Below are 22,919 nucleotides of genomic sequence, written 5' to 3'. Positions count from 1 at the left end.
GCTAAACTTGATCTTCTCTCTACTCCACCTTTGGCTGACTATCCATTCCTATTTCACTGGTAACATTTCTCAGAGAGCACATAGCTGATGCTATCCTCAGAGCTCAAAGACACTTCCCAAAGAGACCTGGAAACTAAAAGTTGCAGTTCTACCAAATACTGTAGTTTAAAAGCCCACACATTCAATGACAATGACTTTATGGCCCATTTTTCATAGGCTATGAATTACTTCTTTTCCTTTCACCCCAACTGGAAAAAAACTTCTGCGAGGATGAAGGGATGCATAGAAGTCAACTAAACTAATTTTCTGAAACATGAGCACCTCTCTCCCATCTCAGCTGGGCATGTAATAGCTGCCTTGTTTTTTTTTCTTTCCTTTTTTTCCCCATCAGTCAGAACAGGCCTCAAACGTATCTAAATTCAGTTCCTAGCAGTTCATCTCAATTTACATTTAACTTTGAAGTCTGCTGCCAAAAAAATCTTGCCTGCACAAAAAGTTTGTCTATTTTTTCTAGTAACATTGCTGTGCTCAAAAAAAAAAAACAAAACATAAAAACAAGCAAAACAAACACAACCAAATTAAAAAAAAAGCCACCACAAAAACCCTCAGATAATAAAGTATGATAAAGAAAGCAAAAAAAAAATACCTCTAGTATTTGTCTTCCATATGTCTTTATCTGCTGAAGTTCAAGACCTTGAATTTTCTTAGGATTGCAATACTTCTTCAGGAAGGGATCTTTTGGTCTGGCCTTTAAAAGAATGACACATATCAAGTATCACGCTCAGAAAAGCCAGGAATTGTCTAAGTTTGCCTAGCAATAAATAGTAACAGCTTCAGAAAAGACACACTATGGACATTCCAACACATATTCAACCATTTGAGGTGGGGGGAAAAGAGAGAGAAGATATTACCTTATAAATAAGGTCCTTTAGCGTCCCTTTTTCATTGAATGGTCTTATAACCAGTGCTGAAGATTCACTGGCAGTGGCAAAAGTGACTCTGTAAATATAGGGATGCTACCAAAAGAAGAAACTGTAGGTAAGTTTCAGGTGACAGATTCTGTAATTCATTTCTTCTTGATTCACGAGAAAGATAAGATCTGTCTTATCGTGTTGTAAGCAATAGAATGGATTCTGCCAGTGACATTTGCTCTACCTATTCACTCTTAACTTAAAGTAAATGCAAACTCCACAAGAACACTGTTAAACATTCACATAAAATCAAGAAAAATCCACTGTATTTTTAATTAAAAAAAGAAAAAAAAGAGTGGCAGTTTAGATAAATGAAGAATCCATCTCAATTAACCCTTAATGCATGAGCAGCTTTACTGCAGGTTTAAGCCATGCTAAGCTAATAAATTTATTTGGGGTTTTATACAATTATGGCACACAAGAAAACCCAGCATTAACAATTGTTGTAATAGTTCCATGTCTTTAGAAATCATTATAATGACTCCCAGCAACACTGTGAAACCAAATGAGAAGTGCATGTTGAAATAAATAACACGTGCAACACATACACCAACTGAAATTGCTAGTTAGGAAAAGACTTCTCATTCATATCTTATTTTAATGCATCAGCTTCAGATTGTTTCGGAGTGAAAAGCCTTGTTGCCCTTTCTAGTGTGGGCATCTTCCAAGTTTCTGGACAGCACACAGAGGTTTATCCATTTGAAATTCCATTATTTTCAGCCAGTCTAGTTTTTCAGAGATGCCTACTGGATTCTTAATGTGGGAGTTTCATAATCTGGCCCTGTACCTCTAACATGATGTTTCTGTATAAAATTCAAAGAACTGAAAAAATAATGACACTCATTCCTCTGCTGCCCAAGAATGTTCCCATATTTTTAGAAAAACATCCCAACAGCCTGAAAGTGTTGAGAAAATGAAATAAAAGCACGTGATCTCACAGTACAGCACCAGAAGAGAAAAATACTATTAGCCACAACTCTGAAAGTCCTGCAACAATTCAGCAGGATTATTGTTTGTGCTGAGAACATGTTACTTCATACTGTGTGGGAAACTTAATTAAAAAGTTCACACACCTTTAAATGAAAGCAACTCTAAAATCATAACTCATGTCTACTAGACTACATGCGTTTTTGCAACATCAGCCCTTGCAATCACTTCTTTTGTGCTGGAACAATTGAAAGGTCTTCAACTAATACTCACAGAACAGGAAGAAAGAAGTTTCACAGCATACTGTAAGTCTTTGTCAGACAAGTATTTATCAGGGCCAAGATCAGCCTAAAAATAAATAGGAAAAGAAAGGTATCACAATTGATGTTATATTCCATAACATTTGATCTATATTCTGCTCTTATAAATGAAGGCAAATGCTTCAACATATATTTTTAAGTGCAAGGAAGGAAATTCTACGTGAAAAAAAAAAAAAATTAAAGGGCTGAATAAGGTCATGGTTTCACAATACAAAACATCTGACAGTATATGTACTATTGCCTGCTTCCTCCCTGGAAGGGAGGCTGACCCGTATTACTACTATTACTACCACTGAATGAACTTTGCCAAGCCGTAACTGAGAGACTGTGTGGACTGTGAACTAATAAAGCATCAATCCCCACCTTCTTCTCCTCTGCCAAAACCATCTTCCCTTCTACTGTAGGCTTCAGCAATATCCACCCTTCAGCAGATCTCACAAAGAAGTTTCCACATCACCCACCTACATGAAGGCCTTCAGAGCCTGAACTCTGAACACTGGCTGTCACTCCTACCTGGTAGCCAATATAAATGAAATGAGGCAAGTTCATTATGAAAGACTGGAGAATAAGATGAAAGTATACATACCCAGCTTAACATTAGCCGTTCCTTTGGTTGATTCTTTATCTTCATTAAAAAATATTTCTTACGTATTCGCCAACCTGCAAGAAAAGTGTCATCATCAGTTTTGATTAAAGCCCTACTAAATCACATAGCTTACATGCAGGACAAAGTTTGTAAGCAATGATAGATTATGACAACTCATTGGAAAAAATACAGCAAGTTTTTGTGCATACATGCTCTTCTTACCTATATCTTTTAATGGTTCTACCACCTCCCACTTTGGCTCTGATCGGAAGAACATTGAAACATGCTGTAAGGCAATTTCTGGGGAGAAAAAAAGAAAAATAGTCTCTTATTTAATGTGATTTTTACATGGTTAAAGTAAGGTTCAAGCCTGCAAGATTTCAGACTCAGTCAGCAAAATCACTTTAAAAGGACATCAGATAAAACCACACTTAGAGGGCATTTGCATTTATAACCTGAGAACTCAAATCCACAGAGGAAACAGAAAGCACTGCCTTCAGAAAGCATGGCTTACTGAGTTTGCATTCTGTTTCTACCAGATCTACATTCCCAAGTCTAAATCTAATGCTCATAGCAAAGACTTCCCACACACGGAATATCCTACAGTAGATCAGAAAATGTTTTTGCCATACCTATAAAAGTGCTACCTTGTAAACCTCTTTACTGTACATTTAATAAGATATTTTTCTAGCTATTGTGATCCAGTATGCATTTCTGAGAGAAAAAGAAAGGAAAAAGGGAAAAAAAGATAAACAGATAAAAGAAAAGGAAAAGAAAAAGGAAAGGACATCCTTCTGGTTACTGAGCTCTCCCGCAGCTGGGAATACAACTGGTGTATTCATGAGCAGATTGGAGGAGAAATCTCCGTGAGAACTGATGACAGCAGGGGCAGAAAGGGAATCATGCCAGCAAGGAGTTTTCTCAAACACAGCTTATCTTGTCTTAGGAACACAGCAAAAAGGTAAGAATGCACCACATCCTTCTGCACACTAACTTCTCAATCTAAAAATATGCTAAGAAAAATGGAACAGTGCACTAAATGTCAACTCACTGCTCCAGTATTAAAAGATGACGCTCTGATGTTGTCTCCAAAGACCACAGGCAACTATCTCACTGCTACTAACCTCCCTGCAACTTGCAGAAGGAAAAATATCCTTGATGAAAGCACTCAGAATTAACACAGAAGTCACTGTATCTCCTACAGGATTCAAACTGCTTGCTCAGCATTAGCCAGACAAACTGCATCCTTAGAGTTACTAACAATTTACATCTCCTCCACAGCTTATCATAAGCATTCGGGAAATGTTCTTTGCACTTTGAAGTTGAAAACAGAACGTTACATAAAGAGAGAGCAAAAAGACAAGTAAAAAGGAAGCAGTAAGTTCCTGCTTGAGCAGCCAATGTTTTTATGAAAACAAGCTTTGCATTCTGCAAAAAGTCAGTCTGCCTGTGAAGTAAATCTACGGTTGGGTTTCATGAAGAGGAAGTTTTTTGGTCTATCAGACAAATTCTAGCAGTTTCCAGTGGCTGAAACCAGAGAAATTTAAAGGAGAGACATTTAATAATGAAGAGAACTCATCACTGAGATATCATTTGAAGGGCTGCAGTGATTTTCCACCTGAGGGAGGAGGAAGGCTTTCGCTCAAGCCTTGTAAAAACATCAAACATATCTCAGACAATTAGTTCTACGAAATATCGCAGCCCTAATTGCAGTGAGAGCCAGACAAGATGACAGCAGCTGATTCTGTTGATTTGAAACATATAAGAACCCTTACGACTGCAAGATTCTGTGTTCAAAAGACCAGAGGCGAAAGCAACCTGCAGAACTGACCAGCTGGTTTACCCCTGATAAACAAATAACTTCCAGACACCAATTTTCCCATTCACCACCAACTGCAAAAACACATTTCAGTTTCATTTCCCCCCTCTCTCAGGTTCAGATTATACAGATGTTAATTTAAACACTTGGATTTGGCTACCACAGCATGACTCACTCACAGACCTGGGCAAACACTGCTATATTGTGCATGTGATTATATGTGATGGTTGTGATGGTTGCTGCCCCCTCCCTCTGCTGCAACATGCTTCAGTGTAAATCCCCACCAGCACGGCTGGAAGACACACACGTGCTGCAGTGAAGCTGTAATGCAGTTTTACAGTTCCCCACTTACCAGTGTAATTTACAGAATAGCTGTTTGGATCCAAGAACTTTTTTACCAGTTCACAGTTAGACAGTATGTGATGGGAAGTAATCACATCGAGATATGCCTGGAGTCCTTTCTGTCTCTCTGCTATGAATTCACGCTCCATGTTTCCAATCAATTTTTTTGGAGGAAGAGGTAGACTTAGAGATGAGATCTTAAACAGAGAAGAAAAATTACTAACGGTGCTCTGAAAGTGCCTCAAACTAACAACACAGAAAGTAAGACTCCTAGCAGTGAGCTGACTAGTAGATAATTCTTTCCATACTGTATATATATAAGCTCCTATGTTTTGTTTCAAAATACTGTTATCAGGGAGAGGCAGTCAGACAATAGCTTGCATCCCAGTGTGAAGTGCTTCATAAACGGAACAACATTGAAAATGCAAGATCAATTTTTGCTGGTGAGTCATGCATTTAAGATCACAGCACAGAGCTTTCAGACTCTAAATGGCTACATTTCAGCCAAATACTATTATACACCTTTGTGCACACCTTATCATTTTCTCCTGGCAAGATTTAAAGAAGTGCAGATTAACAACTTTCCTCTTGCCTCTACTGCTTTTATGGGTAATTTAAAGCCCCTATTGTCAGTATATCAAATCTGTAATTTCAGACACAGTGCAACTTTTCCAAAGTTGCCCAAAGCGTTATGTGGGTGAGATCAAAGAGATCAACTTTAGAAAACAAATGCAGGCTGCACACTGTTTATATTTAATTACATGAATAGCCACAATCAATGTTTGACACTGCTAACACACAACTCTCCTGCAGATCTAAGCACCTGCCCGGGGTGTGCAGAATCTCCACAGGAGTTATCTTTAAGAAATGTGCATCACAGCAATCAATTACATTCAGTGCAATAAGCCCCACTTCCAAAGCAAACAAGTCACTCAGAGGAAGGCAGGGGGGGCTTGAACAATCCTCATTTTAATCAGTGGAGAGAGGAAGGATCAGTTCAACCAACTGTGGCAGAGGCAGCAATCTCTTTCCTTTTTTCTTTCTCCTTTTGAACCCATGAGTTGTTTCCCCCCAACAAACCCTGGTGCTGCCTCTGGCTCTGACTACAAACCACAGGCTGAAAAAGAATGACAACTATGTCTATATTGCATATGTTAACCCAAATCATCCTGTCCACTGATCTTTCATTATAGTTCTTTTACACACCCTTGGGGAAAGCAAAAAAGCATCCGGGAGTAAACCCCAGAGCAACAACGCATCACTTACAACCTGCAGTTCACCAAATGAGCTCTAACACCACAGGCATGCAAGGCCCGCATTTGGCAGACCACTCCTTCAATTCAACAAAGCTTCTAAGTAGAAACTAAATGCATTTCTGACATTACTCACTTGAAAAGCACGTCCAGTCATAATCACCTTTATCTTCTTGACCTGACAGCTAGCTACCATCAGAGAGAAAAGGACTTGAGTTCACATGTTTTCAAACTACTACTCCTTTCCCCCCTCCAATAAACCTCACATCTGCTATTTTTCAGCAGAAAGCAGTGTTCACCCCCCAGGTTTTTGTAGTTATCTCCAAAACCCAGAGCACGGTGAGAACACCACCACAGCCCCCACCTCACTGAGGTCCTGACCTTCCCAGCATTCGGTGGCTCTGGATGGGCTGTGCCACAGCAGAACCAGGAACTTTTCTTATCTTCAAGACACAGCCTGCTCAAAAGTTGCAATAAAATGCTTCACGAAAGCCAGACATCTTGCTGTAAATCCTGTACCCAGGATTTTTTTTTGCTGTTTTTGGTGTCTGATGGTTTTTGCTTCTTTTGTTGTTGTTTTAATCAATCTCAACAAGCACAAGATAAGGGTTTACATTGTTTATAAGCCATGGGACCTGAAGATTTTGATGAAATACTGTTGCTTACAATTCTGGATGGAAAGAACTGAGGAATGCTGCATGTCTTAATGGATCAGAAAACTTCAGCGCCAGCACCTCAGAGCAATTTATGCAATTTATAAAAAAGCTTAAGAACAGAACAGCAGGGGAAAACTGCAATTTAACATGCTTCTCATCACCTATTGTCTGCCATCTCCCAAGCCCTGTCTGAAGGAGAACTGGTGGCTGTCAGAGGCAGAGCTGTGCAACATTGGTAAAGACTCTAAATTCACCTCTGCTGGGCTGAAGAATGACACCTCAGGCAGTGGCTTACAGCAGCCAGAAAAGGCTTTTCTCCAAGCGGAGATGCATCTTTGCTTTCCAGACTATAAAAGCAGAAAAATGCAGGAGCTGGAGATTGAGGGCGTGTGCAGTAGTTTTCACTGAAGGAGATGAAGAGCTAATGAAGATAAGCTATTAATTTAGCTGCCCTCTAGATATCATTATATCTAACTTAGAGAGGAATGTCCTGATGATTCATTTTGATCTTTTCTAATCATCCAAGGAGCTGATGTTGTTGTCCCAGATCTCAGTACCTTGTAGCTGCAGACTCTTTCCCTCATTTCAAATTCTTCCTTGGCCCATACCGCAAGTTCTACCAAATACTTCCCAGAGCCCTTCACTTTTATCATCCATCTCTGCCTCAGATACAAAGGCCTCTTTACCTTCCACCTAAATTTGAAGTCAAATGCCCAATGCCTTTTCCAATAGACCTGGCCCATGTGAAAGTTAAGCAAGAAGGTAACAAAGCTCTGTAACACCTTAACATTCTGTTCCCCACAGTTAAGAGGAACTTGTTGTAGAAGATTAAAAAAAGAACTCTCCATCTTCTCTCTAAAGCCTTCTCAAAATTGGTTCTCTGCCATCTCCACCAAAACTTGGCAATGGTGAAGACTCCAATGAGCACTGTATGCTCACTGTGCTGACCAGCACCACTTCATTTCCTTGTGTTCCCGTGGGTGCTTATCTAATCTTCACTCTTGGATTCCTTTGGAGCAGAAAACACCTTTGTACTGCATTTATTCAGCACATCACACAGGTTTATAGGTCATGACGAGTTATTGTGTGCTGCTGTGTATTCAGTAAAATAATTACACAACTCAACCACATTGCATCTACTGAGTTACAACCAATTAGCCCCCCCTATCTGCCTTCTAATCTGCTTCAAATGATTCCTATCCTATCAGAGTACACAACTCAACACCCCAACATGTTTTTGCTCAAGGAGGCTCATCTAGCAGATAGTTGATCTGATTTGGTGGGGGGCGAGGAAGGGAGCAGAAGCTGTATTCAACTCCTGATGATGGGGGGCAATTAGTCACACAAATCCACCCTCAAATCACAGTGTCACTTTTTATTTTGCTTGCCTAGTTCTATGGAAATCCCAAGTGACAAGTTCCACTCCTGTAGATGCCAGCTCACCCCCCTTCTCCCAAACACACTCATGTCCCCCTTGCTTTTTCCCACACCAACTAAAAAGAAATAATTGTCCTAAAAAGCAGAAGAAAACACACAGTAAGTCCAGTGTTTAACTAAGGAACACTTCCCAGAGATACAGAAATCCATCACATGATAAGCAGCATCTGGAAGTGCTTTTAGACCAATATAAATAATGAGACACATAGCACTTCAGTGCTGAGTTTATAAGGTTGGTATGTGCCTTGGCTTTCCTCAAATCAAAGGAGGAACAAATAATAACACACCAAACCGGAACAAGCTGCAGTACTGAAGGGACAGATTCACTATCTGCCAGTCTCCACCATTTCTATGTAAATCGGTGCTATTGATGCTGAAATTATAATCTGACAAGAGAAAAACTGAGAGTGAAAAGCATATATTCGAATTACACTTGAAATCAGTTTACAGCTATGCAAATTCCTATTTTTTTCCTTACTGTAACATACAAAATCATCACAAGCCACGTCATACATATATCATTTCAACTGACGTTTTATATTCATGTATTGGGGTAAAAGTTACCTGCAAGCTATTATTAAGCAAGTCGAAGTCACTGTATCGCCTCACAATCTGCAAAATAGAAAGATGAGTTGAGGAAACACATCACTTTTCTCATTACTATTTTACCCTTCTTCCACCCATCAGAGAAAAGCATTTCCCATTTGTAACTCTCTTCATCTTTTAGCCATTTCTGTACAAATATGTATCTTCTGGATTTATGACGTGCTGCCAGAGCACAGAAAACAGCTTTCAATGACATCTTGACTGGAATAGAAATGCAGGTCTGAATATTATTCCAAACAGCTTTCCCAAAAATATTTGTCAGCAGTTGCCTGCAAACAGTGCTCTTCTGCTATATTAGAACTATATTAGAAGCAGTAAGTTTTCATGACCACCTTCATCTCTACTTCTAGGTTTTATTGGCTGTGCGTTAGCATGGCTGTGATTTTAGTACTGAGGAAGGCAAACTGGCATTTGAATTAAAAATGACAGCCGTACCAACGTACAGTAATCACACCGTGACAGAGACTTTTCCTGTTTTCCTGAGACGTTCACATCAGCAGAGTCTTCTACAGCTGGCAATAACACTTTCTCAGCTTTTGACCATTCAAATACTTCATATTCTCAATTTAAATCACTATTTCCCTCTCCAGTTCACATTTCAGAAGCCAGAAAGAGCTTCAAATTCTTCCTGAGAGGCATCATGGTTCATGAACCGGAGTTCAAGAAATTACCTGCCAACTGTTTTCCGCTGAAACTCCTCTCTGAACACGGATTATGTATTCCTAGTGAAAGAAAAAAGTTATTAGGAATAAGAATTAATGAGCTGAACAAAGTTATTAGATACGGCTCCAAGTGTGACCACATCCCAGTTAGGAAACACTCAGAAGCAGAAAATTCAGATCCAGATTTTAAGCTTCAAGGTGAAGACCCATGGCCAGCTGCTCCCCCTCTGCTATGCAGAGGTCCAAGAGCTTGCAGAATGAAGTACTCAACACTGCCCCTCACTTAAAGAAACACCATTCTCATCAATGAGAAATCCAGCCTCTGGTCCTGGGGAATTACTGTCTCAACCACCACAGGACCCACTGCCATCCCATCAGCTGCCCAACTTCTTCAGCGTGAGAAAGGTTACCACAAAAGTACGCATAACTCGAACGCACCGGTTTCTCAAGATGGCAATTCTTCATTTCTAGGGCAAACAATGCTAATTATTTAAACATTAAATATGCAGATATAGCCAACCTCCTTCAGATTTTAAAGACTGATCATCCTCCCACCTCAATTACATTCATAAAGCACAACTCTCTGCCTTTGTGCCAAGCGGTGTGTGAGCACCTGCCAGCCATTGCCTGCAGCACACACACATCACGTGCTGAACCATTTGCTATTCAGGTTCCATGACTTCACTCACCCCACTACAAACTTTCAAACATTCTTTATGCGAGTGCTGAGTGATCTTCCAGCTCCACTTTTGCAGAAGCAGAAAGGCCAGAGCTCAGCATTATGCACTACAGTTTCTTCAGATATTAAAATTAATGATGCATTCCAAATTACCATGAATAAGCAATGAAGAAATAAGGAAAAAAACAAAGGCACTTCCACCACCTTGAGTTTTTATGCCCAACTTGTCCAATATGTAACAATAACTGCAGCTACACATCTGGCCTCTACCTGCATCCTGAGCACATCATTCAATCGAGGGTTTGATCCAGGCAGTATTACACATTCAGCTTTGCAGTTAACAATTCAAGATGGGCATTTATGAGTAACCTCTTTCAGATACAATGAAATGTCTTCTGGTTCTGGAAGCTGCCTTTAAGACCACACAGAACTAATTCTTCTCTTCTAAATGAATCCAAGGTAAAGGCTTGAATACTGAAGATCAAAAATGTACCAGAGAATCCCAACAGAGGGGAACACATCAGCCTCAACTAATCCAGGATTTATTTACTGGAGTTTTCTTCTGAAGCACAATGCTGCTCAGCAAGAATGCTATTTATTTCATTTTCTCAAACTCATTTAAAATCCCCTTTATCAGCAACAGCTATCAAATATCCGTTGCAATTTTGAACCGCATGTCCTGAGAACAAATTCAAGACCAGGAAGCGTGAAAACCAAAGCCATGTAAAATGCTCACTATTCCAGCAGCTGAGATAGAAGTGACAGAAATGGAGGTGGGCACCCGGAGGTGTTTGAGAACCATGGAGACGTGGCACTGAGGGATGCAGTTATGGGCACGGCAGGGCTGGGCTGGAACTAAATGATCCCAGATGTCTTCTCCAACTTTAATGAGTCTATGAAATCCAAGATGTCACAAACCAAAGCGTGTAACTTTGATACTAGAATTAAAGTGCCCATATTCAGCAAGTCACACTTATGTGTTCCCCATATTTTCTCCTATTACCTATTTGACATTACCATTATTTTCCTGCAAAACAGGAACACAAACCTTCACAAGTGGTAACAAAACCCCACAGAATCGATCCCAACTCAACCAGCAGAATCACGTTTGGAAATTCTGTGACATGCGGACATGTGGAAATGGACACATGGAAACCAAGATCCACAACTAAAGTTAACTTTCCCCAACTTTCCCTATTTTGTGGCTGTTACTGCATTTTGGGAAGTAGGAAGAGATTGTTTCACTCGCTGCCAAAAAGTGCAGCAACTGCTTATTCAGCAAGTCTCGAAGGAACATTGGCTATTTCTCCAAAAAAAAACCCACATCAGGGATGATTCACCACGCTCAGTTATTCATCTCTTCTAGTATTTTGAAAGCAGCAGAATCATTGCCCAATCCCTCGTTACCCAGCAATTAACCTTCCCTGCTGTACTCCACGAGGCACTCAGGACAGCAGAGCACACCGTTCACTGACTGATGGCAGAGCATCCTGTCCACACCGCTGCTCTGATCAATACCACAGCCATCTCTGCTGCACAGCACAGTGATAAACAGCTCTCATTTCCTTCTCTGCACTCAGATCTCATTTTCACAGAAAGATTGTATTACAAAAACATGATGGGAACACAACAACTATTTTTCGCACAGTGTTCTCCCATCCAGTTCTGCTTGGGTGCCCTAAAGCATTAATGGAGCACCTCGTTTATGTTGTATAACAAGAGAGCATCACTCTGTAGAAGAGGCTGTTAGCTCTGTACTGAGAAGGCAGGTCCCAGCACACTCCTCCATCAGTGCTGAAGGCAGTGAAGAACTGGCACTCAGCACCACTTGGCCAATGCAACCAATGACAGCACCTGAATGGTCTTCTGTCTTGTGACGTGACCAAAAGTCAAACAATAGCTGCAGTAGAGAAGCCATAGTAAGAAAGACAGCCTCACTGCCAGTACTGCCCCAGTTCCACATGCCCAGCAGAGCATGGCATGCTGAGTTTTAGAGAAGTTGCCCCAGTGTGGTGATGAGCTTGCTGTGGGATCCTGACCAGCACTGCCAACGGATGTGTCCATAGGGCCAAAAAAGAGCTTCCAGCTCTGCAAGGAAAATGCCTCAACACACAAAAGGTGTCAAGTTCTGCTCAGAAAAAAAAACGATTTCCAACAATTTTAGACTGAGGCGGTTTGATGTCAGTGGGACAGAGACTGTGCCCAGAGGAAAAAATGCAAGTGTAACAAGACAGACACACTGTTTGGCTGCATCATATAGAACAGATAAACCTGATAGACCAGGTTTTGGAGAAGGCTACCAACTAACTAAGCTCAGTCCTGCTGAACATGCTGGGCATTTAAAACCAGGCTCAGCAAGGCCTAATTTAGCTGCACTTTCCCTCGAGTCATGCAGAAATTCCCACGACATCTTCACTCCTACATGAACAGCTCAACATTTTTTCCAGGACTCAGTTTACCAAGGGACTTCACAAAGACTGCCAGGCGGCACAGACAGGCCCTGGCTCTTGGAACAAGAGACACAGCCTCACAGAGAGCAATGACCAGCAGCCAACACGTGGGTCCAACACAGACCCTCTCCTCTAAGCCCAACCCTGGATCCCATGCAGTCAGGTCTGAATGTCCCCTGCTTTGCTCAGCACTGCTGAGCCAGCTCAGTCTGCCAGCAGTTCAATACATATATTTACACACACACTTAAAGATGCCAAGCAAAGCACTTTTACCTATAGGATCATTTCCTGCTGCTCTGTTGGACAAGAAAGAGGAAAACAGTGCAGGGAGAAGGGAAAGCTGTGTGACCCCAACATGTCAAAATGTTTAACACTGTTGTTTATCATCTTTCCTAGTTCATAAACAGAAAGCAAATGGAAGAGAAGGCTTTTGCAGAGATGAAATCAGAGAAAACAGTGCAATGAGAGGTTCATATCATTAAAAGTAGAACATCCCTGGCCAATATTGGGTAATATGCTTTGTTTTCCCAGGAAAATCATCTCCAAATTTCTGGCTCAAGACAGTCAACCTATTTCACAGATTTCTGCTCTACATCTTGTAATCCAACAGGCTTGAAAAGCCAACCACTATAGGGATCGAGGTCACCTTCAGATCACATCAACTGCAAGTTTGAAAGAGCTTTATTTTATGAGCATTAAAGAGAGGAAAGCCTAATGAAGCATGAATGCAATCCCTGCGTAAGTAGGCTGCACTGAAACTATTTCTAATAAGAAGATCTTTTAAATGTTTACTTAGAAAATCTCCCATGTGAAAAGCAGCAACCAAACGAGGCAAACTGCTCAGCTCAGCACTCCCTGCGGGGCAGAGTCCTCCTTCACCACTGCACACACTGCTCCAAGCCCCTCTGATGCTGCAGCAGCGATGCTTACCTGCACTGCACGTGTCTGGGGATGTCACACAGTTCCACGGTGGCTGTGTGGCTTTGTGGCAGCGTGAGCTGCTCAACAAGGACAGCAATGAAGTAGGACGACGACAGGAAAAATAGGACACGCGTTTACACATCATGAAATGTTGCTCCCCAGAGCAAGAAAAGCTCTGGGGAGCAACAAGAGAAACAAGGGCATCCAATGCGCTGCAGTGCCACGGCCTTTGTCAGAAAGGGAAATGCATTGTACTGCTTGGGAAAGACTCTGCACTCAATGAAGATTACACTGCAGGATCTCTAAGGAGGCAATATTCTGCCTGCAGCCCATGCAGATGCCATCCTCACTCAGCACGCTCACTACTGGAAACCATAAGGTTGGAATACTCTAAATAATCTGTGATGAAAGCACTCTCATTTTCAAGAATAGGTCAAACTCCCCACATGCTATGGGGCATCTATGTGTCTGAATATCCAGTGAGCGAGCTGTAATAGCTCCCTGCCCAAAGCCATCTCTAAAGGTAATTTGAGGAAATTATTTTTCAAAGTGAAGGCAAACATGCAGAGATTGAACTCCTTGTAAAGCAGATGGGCAAAGTTCTTTGCAAGCTTTTAAAATAATGCTAGAGTTCCAGAAATAGAGGGCACCATTGTTTGCTGCACGGGGAAAAAAAACAGGAAATAATACAGGAAAAACATAAATGCTTTCTGAAGCATCAACAGTCATCTTCACTTGTGGAGAATGAAAAATTCTGGGAGAGTGTTACAAGAGGAATTCATTTCAGCTCTTCGCTTCCAAGTGCTGTTCAGACAGCGATGGACTGGAGCAAAATTGGCTGTCTGGCACTTCAACCTCAACGTGAAAAGGAATGAAAAAGGAAAATTGCTTTGGAGAAGAATGAAGGGGCGTTTAGAAGTAGCGGTTTTACTACTTTGAAGTGCTCTGAAATGTGTATGTACAGACGTGGCATACAGCTAGGCGACTGTGGAAGCATGCAGCTGCCTACCGAAGCTTACAGAGAAAGCCACCTTTAAATGGGGAGCACACAGAACCGCAACGTGAAGCAATTTCAGTAGTGAAAATGTGTAAAAGCTTTGGTGCTGGAAATGTCTCCCTGTTGTCAGCATGCATTTGGCATCAGGCGGAGACACTTGTGAATGGTTTCATGCAGTGGATGTCATCTCACTCCCACTGAAGCCAAGGAGCGCTGCGGCGACAAAACAACTTCATTTCCTGCACAATGGCTGTACGTGGCCCTGCCAGGAGCACGAACCCAGCCTGCAGCAGGTGCCCCGCAGCCACTCGCGTCTCAGTGCCCCTCACTAACGTAGAAAAGGAGTTGTTTCCACCTTCAGCCATCCCTGGAGGAAACAGAGAACGGCAAACACCGCTGATGATGTCTTTGTTGCCACGCAGAAGCACAGAGATTACAGCCCAGCTCAGACGTACCGACACGAGGAAGAACTTCCAGCTCTTTTCACTTGGAAAAGAACAGAGAGCTCGTGAGCAAACCACAGCTTTCTGCAGCCGCTTTCCTCAAGTTCTAAAAACAGCAGAGGGGATTGCCATGCTCTTACTGAGCAGAAAGTACAAACCCTCGAAAGAACATTGCAGCTCCAAGCTCTGTCCCTGCTGGTTTCTGGACAGCTCAGGTACTATGCAGTAGTTTCAGGTTTTGCTTTCAGTTTCATTTTTCAGCTTCATCTTCATCCCCAGGAAAGAGAAACTCAGTGCCTGCCAAGCACAGCCCCTGACAAAATGCCATTCAGTTTATATTCACTCACTCTGTTGTATCAAACCTAAACTAACAGAAGCTGCTCAGAACAATAGAGAAGCAAGCTATTCAATTGACACAAACTTTGGTCTTCTGCTGGGTGTTTCACATGTCCATAGAGCCTTTCCTGAAATTCCCCACCTTTTCCTTGACTGGTTGCTCAGAACACAGGCTATTTTCAGCACCTAGAGATAGAGGCTTAGTTTTACAGATGTTTTTAGGGGGATAAAGAATGGAATAGACCTACATCTTGTTAGGAAATTACTTGAAGGTGGGATGGGGGACAAAACCAAAGAGTTAATGGCAACTTACTTCCTTCCAACTATAACATAACAAACTGTAACAGTCCTGATGTCCCACAGAAACATTTCTACTATACCCCACCTGCTAGATATTTCTTAGAGAGGATTCATTTATGCACCTCTTCAAGCACAAGGATCTATTGGTGGGATTATTTATACCAGGCAAGACCAAACAAGAGATAGCATTACCAGCAATAATCACTCAGATACTGGGGAAGAAGCTGAAGTGTCCAAAGTGACAAAACACTCAACTGACATCAAACACAAACACAGGGCTCCGTTACAGCTTCCTGCATTTGGTTATCCTGCACTGCTGTTCTACAAACCATCTGTGCTACAGACACTTCAAACCATCTTTCAACTATCAACAGGGCTTCTGCAGTAAAACAAACAATTACTAATAGATGTATCTTAGAGACAGACTTCAAATCAAAAGGTGCAGTGCTTCACCGTTCTGTTATTAACGAAAGATCAGAACAAATCAGTTGAGGTTTCTTTCTGAACATCCATTAGCAACAGCGTACGGAGATGGAAGGTGAGGGGCTAACATTTACCATCAACCTCCCCCAGCCAAGGCAACAAGCACACGCTCTGGATTGAAAGCCTACTCCTGAATACTCAATCTAAAAGGATTTTGCGTTGTTTTTTGTTTTTTTTTTTCCCTAAGGAGACTTGCACAAGCCGAAAGAACACAACAAGCTGATACCATCACTTGCGCTTGCAAAGAAGTGCAACAAGTCACAATAAAAATGAGTTAACAATGAAACTGCTCTAGGCTGCTAATAGGCAACGCTGGAAGTTACACAACTTCTGCAGGTCCTGGTGCAGACACCCCTTAGCTACCAGAACAGACAGAAGCTCGAGGCCTGCTGGAATATAAACCTGGTCAGCCTCATTTATAGCAGGAGATGCAAGAGGGGGGTGCCACGGCCTGCCAGGGTCAGCACAACTGTAAGAGAAGACTTTGAGAGGTCACATATGAACAGAGGAAGACCAGAGCATCAGTTAAAGTGAGCTCTTCACGTTTAAGAAGAAGAGTAACACGCAGTGTAACGCTGCTGAAGCACAGACCGCTCGGCTCAGCCCTCCCCGCGCACAGCACGCTGCCTGCCGGCCTGCTGCTGCCGCAGGGCCCAGCATCGCGGCTCCCACACCGCCAGGAGCGGCAGCCGGCTCTCTCTGCTTCTCTGCCACACGCCCTCGCTCACCCCTCACAGCGCAGTTCTCAAAGCGGAAAACAACCACGGGCAGGAGATAACGAGACGCGGGTTGTCGGTGCACGCTCAGGCAGCGCCGCGCTCGCGAAGGCGGCCTGCAGGCAGCCGGGCCGGCCGTGCGACGCTCCGGGCAGCTCCTGCCGCCGTGCCGGCACCGCCACACGGGGAGCGCGACGGCACCGCGCCGACATCCGACAGGGCGCGACCCATCGCGGCGCAACTTCGCCTCGGCTGCCGAAACGAGGCGGCCGGGACCCATCGCTGCTCCCGAAAGCCGTCACGGATCCCGAGGAAAGCGGAGAGCGCGGGCGGTGCGAGGCCTCCCTCCGGGTGGACGAAGGTCGGAGCACCGCCGAGCCCCAGCAGCGGCCGCGTCGGGTCAGAGCACGGGCAGAGCCCGGCGGCAGGCAGAAGCCGCGCAGAGCCGCACCGAGCCGCCGGCACGCGGGGCCGGGCGGAGGCGGCACGGCGCTGCTGCGGCCCTCCGCGCTCCACCTCGCAGCACCTCGGCGGGACACCGCGCCGCACCCCGCGCCGCCCCGCCGCAGCCGGACCCCGCCGCTTCCCCCGGCCCCGCTCCCCCCGGGCTCCGCTCGTCGCCGCCCCCCCCAGCCCAGCGCCGCGGCCCGGCCCGCCGCCCTCACCGTGTGCGAGTGCAGGCTCTGGCTCGCTTCGATCTGCGCTGTCAGCGGCACCGTGTCGTCCAGCAGCACCTTGCCGGCCGGCGGCTTCTCCATGAAAGCCATGCCGCGGAGAGGCCACGGGAGCCCGGCGCCGCCGACCCGCTCCTCCCCGGCCAGCTCCCGGCGCGACCGCCGCTGTCAACACGGCAGCGCCGCGCCGCCCCGCCGGGCCTTAGCGCCGCCGCCCGCCCTGCGCCGCGGCCGCCCGCCCGCCAGGGGGCGCCGTGCCGCCCCGACGGCCTCACGCGGGGCGCGGCCCTCGGGGGCGTCCGCGCCGCTCGGGCCTCGCGCGGCAGGAGCGCGACTCTCACGAATTCACCGCAAGGCCGAAATGCGGAACGCAGCCGCGGCTCGCGTTGCGGTGCCCTGCCCTACCGCCGGCACAGGGCGGGATGGGGCAGCTCCGTGCTTCTTTCTGGCTCTTGGGTGGTGAAACCGCCATGAAAGTTCAGTTAGGATTCAACATCTTCCCCTCGCTCATATAAAATCTGTAGAACTGTTTTGTTTTTTTTTTTTCCCATTAGAAATCAGTTAAATTTCCTTACAGCAGTACTGAGACCCTATTTGGGAACCACAGAATGGCCAGGGTTGGAAGGGACCTCAAGGATCACGAATCTCCAACCCCCTGACACATGCAGGGCCATCAACCTCCATATCCAACACTGGACCAGGCTGCCCAGGGCCCCATCCAACCTGGCCTTGAACGCCTCCAGGGATGGACGGGGCATCCACAGCCTCTCTGGGCAGCTGTTCCAGCACCTCACCACTCTCTCTGTAAAGAACTTCCCCCTCACATCCAACCTAAACCTTCCCTTCCTCAACTTAAAACCATTTCCCCTTGTCCTTTCATTATCTACCCTTGTAAAGATTTGGCTCCCCTCCTGTCTGTAGGCTCCCTTTAGGTACTGAAAGGCTGCAGTGAGGTCACCCCACAGCCTTCTTTCCTTCAGACTGAACAAGCCCAGCTCCCTCAGCCTGTCTTTGTAGTGGAGGTGCTCCAGTCCCCTGATCATCTTTGTGGCTCTCCTCTGGACCCTCTCCAACAGCTCTCTGTCTTTCTTGTATCGGGGGCTCCAGACCTGGACGCAGTATTCCAGATGGGGCCTCACAAGAGCAGAGCAGAGAGGGACAATCACCTCCCTGTCCCTGCTGGCCACCCCTCTTCTTACAGAGCCCAGGATACCATTTGCTTTTCTAGCTGGAAAGCCCATGATCCCTATGCTTCAGTGACTCCCATAGAGAGCTGTGTGCAGGAACAAGGCTCACTGAGCTGCACCTGCCATCCCTTACACAGCCTGGCTGCAGCTCCATGCTGACAGCAGAGCAGCTGAGCACCACAACAGCTCCTCTGCAAACTGCTCCTGCTGCTCCACTCTCAGCTTCGGTTCATTTTTTTAGCAGGCACGAACCTAACATCGCATCCAGAGGGTCGGTGCTACAAGGAAGGAGTGAGAAGATTCGTTGCTGCACTGCACCTGGGTAGCTTAGCTATTTTACTAGTACTTTCATTGCACTGTTTGAAGGCAAACTTTCTCTCCATAGTGCAGCAATTGGACAGACCAATACGATGGGAAAGGCATTACAACAAAGGCACAACGACAAAAAGATCAGCACAACAGAAAGGTGTTATAAAGGATGGGAAGAAGGTTGCTCACCAGTTATCAGGAGATTCCAGATTCACAGGGGAAAGCTTCACCAAGGAGTGATCTCCAGAAAGAGATCCTTCCCCAGTGGCAATCAGCCCTTCAATGAGGTCTACAGCTGAATTGCCTTCACCTGTGCTCCAAAGACTTAAACTGGGTCCTTTCCCAGTTGCTCATCAGGCTGGGACTCAGCAGTTACCACACACATAACAAACAGCTTCTGAGGTTATCTGCATCAACGCAGAATGCATTTCTGCTGCAGAGATGTGAGGATAGCATATATTTGGCCATTGAAAAGAGCCTGTGCTTTCAGTAGATGGTCCCCATTATTCCTGGTGAAATGGCAAGAGCTGCTCCTACAAGATTTATCAGAAAGCATATATTGCTTGTATAAAGGCTGACTACAACTTACATTGAAAGTCAGAACAGTGCAGAAAAGCACACCGCAGCAACATCAGCCAGAGCTTCAGTGCAGATTACCTGAAGAAATCTTGCAGTATGTGAGTGTCAGCACTTCCACTGGTCTGGTTTACTTGTGAAATGCACAGCACCATCCCTTCTCACACGTTTGTTAGCAATATAACTATTTTATAAACAGCAAAAATGTTCTGACTGAACTTAACTGGTGTGACCTGCAGATGGGCTGAAAGGAGCAGCCTCACTCCAAGCCCTGTGGCACAGCAGATGTTTGTCTAAAAGGGCCACATCTGTCAGATGTGAGTGCCCAATTCTAGAACTGCACAGAAAAATAAAAGGTTTACGTTTCTTGATGCAGTTACTCTCAGGATTGTGTTTGTCTGCTGTCGATGAAAGATCCTAGAGGTTTTTTTGCTGCAAGTTTACTGCATTAATAGATGGAACATGACAAAGGCAGACAAAACCAAGCATACATTTCTGTCTTTACTGTGAAGAAACACAAGATCAGCAGCTCGAACTTGCTGGCACCATGACTTTCACCATCCCTTCCATAACAGTCTTTCCACTTTCTCTGACTTTACATGATACTGAGATGCGTGCAACGGAGCTCCTCAGTCGTTTCACTTCTGCTGCAGCTATCACTTCTTCTCCAGTATACAGAGGAGCTGGAAATCGAATCTCCTGAGAAAGAAACACACAACCCTGACCAGGCATTTTAGTACCCAGAACTGCAGAAATAAGCCCATTGATCAAAACTCCGTGTACAACAGTTCTACCAAATTTAGTTTTCTTGGCAAAATCTTCACTTAAATGCAAAGGATTTGTGTCACCTGTTAAATGAGAAAAAGTAAGAACATCATTCTGTGTAAAAACTCTGGTAAGTTCAGCTTTGTCTCCCACTTTTATATGTAAATTCTGAAGTAATGGACATCCAAACAACAGGTTGGTAACCGCCAGCTTTGTCGAAGCTCCGTGTCGGAAATCCCCTCTAGAAATTCCACACCTGAAGAGCAGCAACATTTCAAGGACCTTCTGACAGTCCAACCAGACACACTCAGTCCAAGACCAGCTCCCTGCTGTTCCCAGCTAACGCAAGAAGAAATGGAGATGTCTTGTTTTGGGGGAAGAAAAAAAGAGAACAAGAAAAAAATTATCAAACGTACCAAGAGTTGAAAATATTTAATCATCCCATTTATGTAGAAGATTTTAAAGTAAGAGCTATGACTAAGCAGAAATTTGTTTAGCCACGGCTTCAGAGACAAAGAATTCATGGAAGTCATTTTATTAAGTAGCATCCTCAGGGGGAAAAGACAAAAGTACACGTTTATGCATCCACTTTTACGTGAAGTCATTACTGACTATTAGAAAGGGAAGAAATGGGAAGAAAGGGGCCAAACAAACATACAGCACAGCAGTGATGGTGGGGAGGCCCCCTCCTACCTGCAGCACCCGGAAGGCACACCGCCTGTTCTGGTAGAAGCCCTGCAGGGTCAGAGCGCTCCACAGCTTGACGAAGCCTCTGAGTAAAAATAAGACAAAAGACGTTAATTTTTTTTTTCTCTTTTCCTGCAACATAAATGTTTTTAAAATATGTTACGCAAAGAGTAACGAGGCAGACTTTGGCAACCTGTAACGTCACCAATGAGTTCTGGTAGCAGCTCTGTGTCATGAAGGGATGTTATAAGGGCTGTACCCTTGTCCTTGACACAGGGCAGATGCTAATGGTGACCATGCTATGTTACTGGCCCTGTTCTTAAGTTTTTCCTGTGCCTTTCAGTGCCATTTCCCCCACAGCACCTGCAGCTGTCTCCAACGTTTAAACCTGACCCCCACTCTCACAGGAAGAGATTTAAAACCACACCTTCCAGCAGGGCTTTGCTCCTTCCAGACCCTCCTGTTCTACAGCAGGAACGAGGTATGGATGCACACGGGTTACAAAACCTTAGGGACTTTTTATTTCACAGAACTGTCAAGAGATGGACGGGGCACTGAAAGGCCTTTCTCACAGCCCGTCGTTTCCGTCACACCACACGCACAGCTGTGCCCAGCCTTGATTCCTCACAGCCCACTCCTCGATGGAGCTTTTTCTCACGCGCCTTACCCGCTGACCACTCTCAGGACGGCACAGAGACTTTTCTCCTCATACACCAAGACGTCGACAGGCAAAGCGGCCCCAACCTGCGCACAGAGACGCCGTGAGGCGCAGCCGGGCTCGGCGCGGCTCGGCGCGATCCGCCCGCGTTACCTCTCCGTGCAGCTCCCGCAGCGCCGCCACCACCAGCTGCTTCAGCTGCGGGGCGCCGGGCCGCGCCGCGCCGTCGGGCAGCTCCCTGCGGGGAAACAGAGCGGAGTCGGGACTCGGGGGACGGCGAGGAGCGGGGCGCTGAGGAGCGGCGTCTTACGCACAGGCGGACCCGCAGGTAGCAGTGCTGCGCCGCGCTCACCAGCACCCGCCGCTCGTAGGCGGCCGCCGGCGGCTCCGCTCGCTCCATGCGCCCGGCGGCGGCCGCCCCTTCCTACGGCGGCTCGGCGGGGCCGCGGCGGGGCGGAGCTGCAGGCGGGGCGTGGGACCGAACTGCGGGAGGAAGGCGGGCCCGACGATCCGCCAGCCTCGAGGCCGGGCAACGTAGCGAGGTCAAAGCGCTAGTTAAAAGCTTAGCCAACTGCTGGATGGTTTGTTAATAAGTTTGTGACCATAAACGGGACCGCCGCGGTCCCTTCGCGGAGCCGCACACGTGGTGCCACATTCTAACACACGTAGCGATCCTGGAAGCTGTACGAACAGGCAGACGTTCCTAAGTGTGCTGCAGGCCCTGCGTGCGCCCCAGCAATGCAGCAAGGAGCCGGCAGCGGGTGGGTGTTGGAGTCCTGGCTGTGGGTGACACGTGGGCACAAAGCCCTGGGATCGTGTGGAAAAGCAGCAGAAAGGAGGGAAGGGCCTTCGCTCTGCAAATAAATCAAAACTTTAATAATTTAAAAAGCACCCACCATGAAACAGCCTGAGCTTAAGAACCGGCTGGATTCTTACTTCTAAAATTGCATCTCGCCAGGAATTAATCTGAGCCAGCAAGGGAATACTGCAGCGACCTAACAGCCGTCCGGTGCAGCCTGAGTTAGGGCCCCGCGCACAGGAAAGCGTTTCCCTTCTCCCTAACCACTCTCTGACCACTCTGCACTAAGGAACGCCGAGGTTCTGGGCAGCTTTCCCTATTTGACCTTTGGATTTTGTCCCCCCTGGGAGCAATCCACTC

The 22,919-nt window shown here is 45.5% G+C and overlaps 3 protein-coding genes across 7 annotated transcripts in view; all 3 read right to left on the bottom strand.

The window, feature by feature from the left end:
* Positions 1-17,838, bottom strand: part of PXK (PX domain containing serine/threonine kinase like) — a 31,809-nt gene extending 13,971 nt beyond the window's left edge. For 2 of the 5 annotated variants that reach the window (XM_085235464.1, XM_085235465.1), the window contains exons 1-9: positions 17,570-17,838; positions 9,589-9,639; positions 8,876-8,923; positions 4,976-5,162; positions 3,027-3,104; positions 2,805-2,878; positions 2,172-2,246; positions 912-1,016; positions 647-748 (exon numbers count right to left, since the gene is read on the bottom strand). In XM_085235464.1, the coding sequence (XP_085091590.1) occupies positions 647-748; positions 912-1,016; positions 2,172-2,246; positions 2,805-2,878; positions 3,027-3,104; positions 4,976-5,162; positions 8,876-8,923; positions 9,589-9,639; positions 17,570-17,671 (822 nt within the window). In that variant the 5' untranslated portion in view covers positions 17,672-17,838. Of the gene's footprint in view, positions 1-646; positions 749-911; positions 1,017-2,171; positions 2,247-2,804; positions 2,879-3,026; positions 3,105-4,975; positions 5,163-8,875; positions 8,924-9,588; positions 9,640-16,916; positions 17,449-17,569 lie in introns of those variants that run through there. The other 3 variants (XM_085235463.1, XM_085235462.1, XM_085235466.1) reach the window with 3 other exon arrangements.
* Positions 17,839-20,138: 2,300 nt separating this feature from the next.
* On the bottom strand, positions 20,139-20,688 carry HTD2 (hydroxyacyl-thioester dehydratase type 2). The gene has a single exon (XM_085235509.1). The coding sequence runs from the start codon at positions 20,686-20,688 to the stop codon at positions 20,173-20,175; it is 516 nt and encodes a 171-aa protein (XP_085091635.1). The 3' UTR covers positions 20,139-20,172.
* On the bottom strand, positions 20,547-22,229 carry RPP14 (ribonuclease P/MRP subunit p14). Its single transcript, XM_010718617.4, has 5 exons — positions 22,075-22,229; positions 21,914-21,998; positions 21,770-21,846; positions 21,109-21,187; positions 20,547-20,779 (listed from the first exon to the last, which is right to left on the bottom strand). The coding sequence occupies exons 1-5, from the start codon at positions 22,158-22,160 to the stop codon at positions 20,723-20,725; spliced, it is 384 nt and encodes a 127-aa protein (XP_010716919.3). The 5' UTR covers positions 22,161-22,229; the 3' UTR covers positions 20,547-20,722.
* Between the last annotated feature and the right edge of the window lie 690 nt (positions 22,230-22,919).

The sequence above is a fragment of the Meleagris gallopavo genome, chromosome 14 (assembly GCF_905368555.1).
Source record: "Meleagris gallopavo chromosome 14, MGAL_WU_HG_1.1, whole genome shotgun sequence".
NCBI classification, from domain to species: domain Eukaryota; kingdom Metazoa; phylum Chordata; class Aves; order Galliformes; family Phasianidae; genus Meleagris; species Meleagris gallopavo.
Note: the sequence above shows the minus strand (reverse complement) of the source record. Positions and strands in the feature narration are given on the sequence as shown.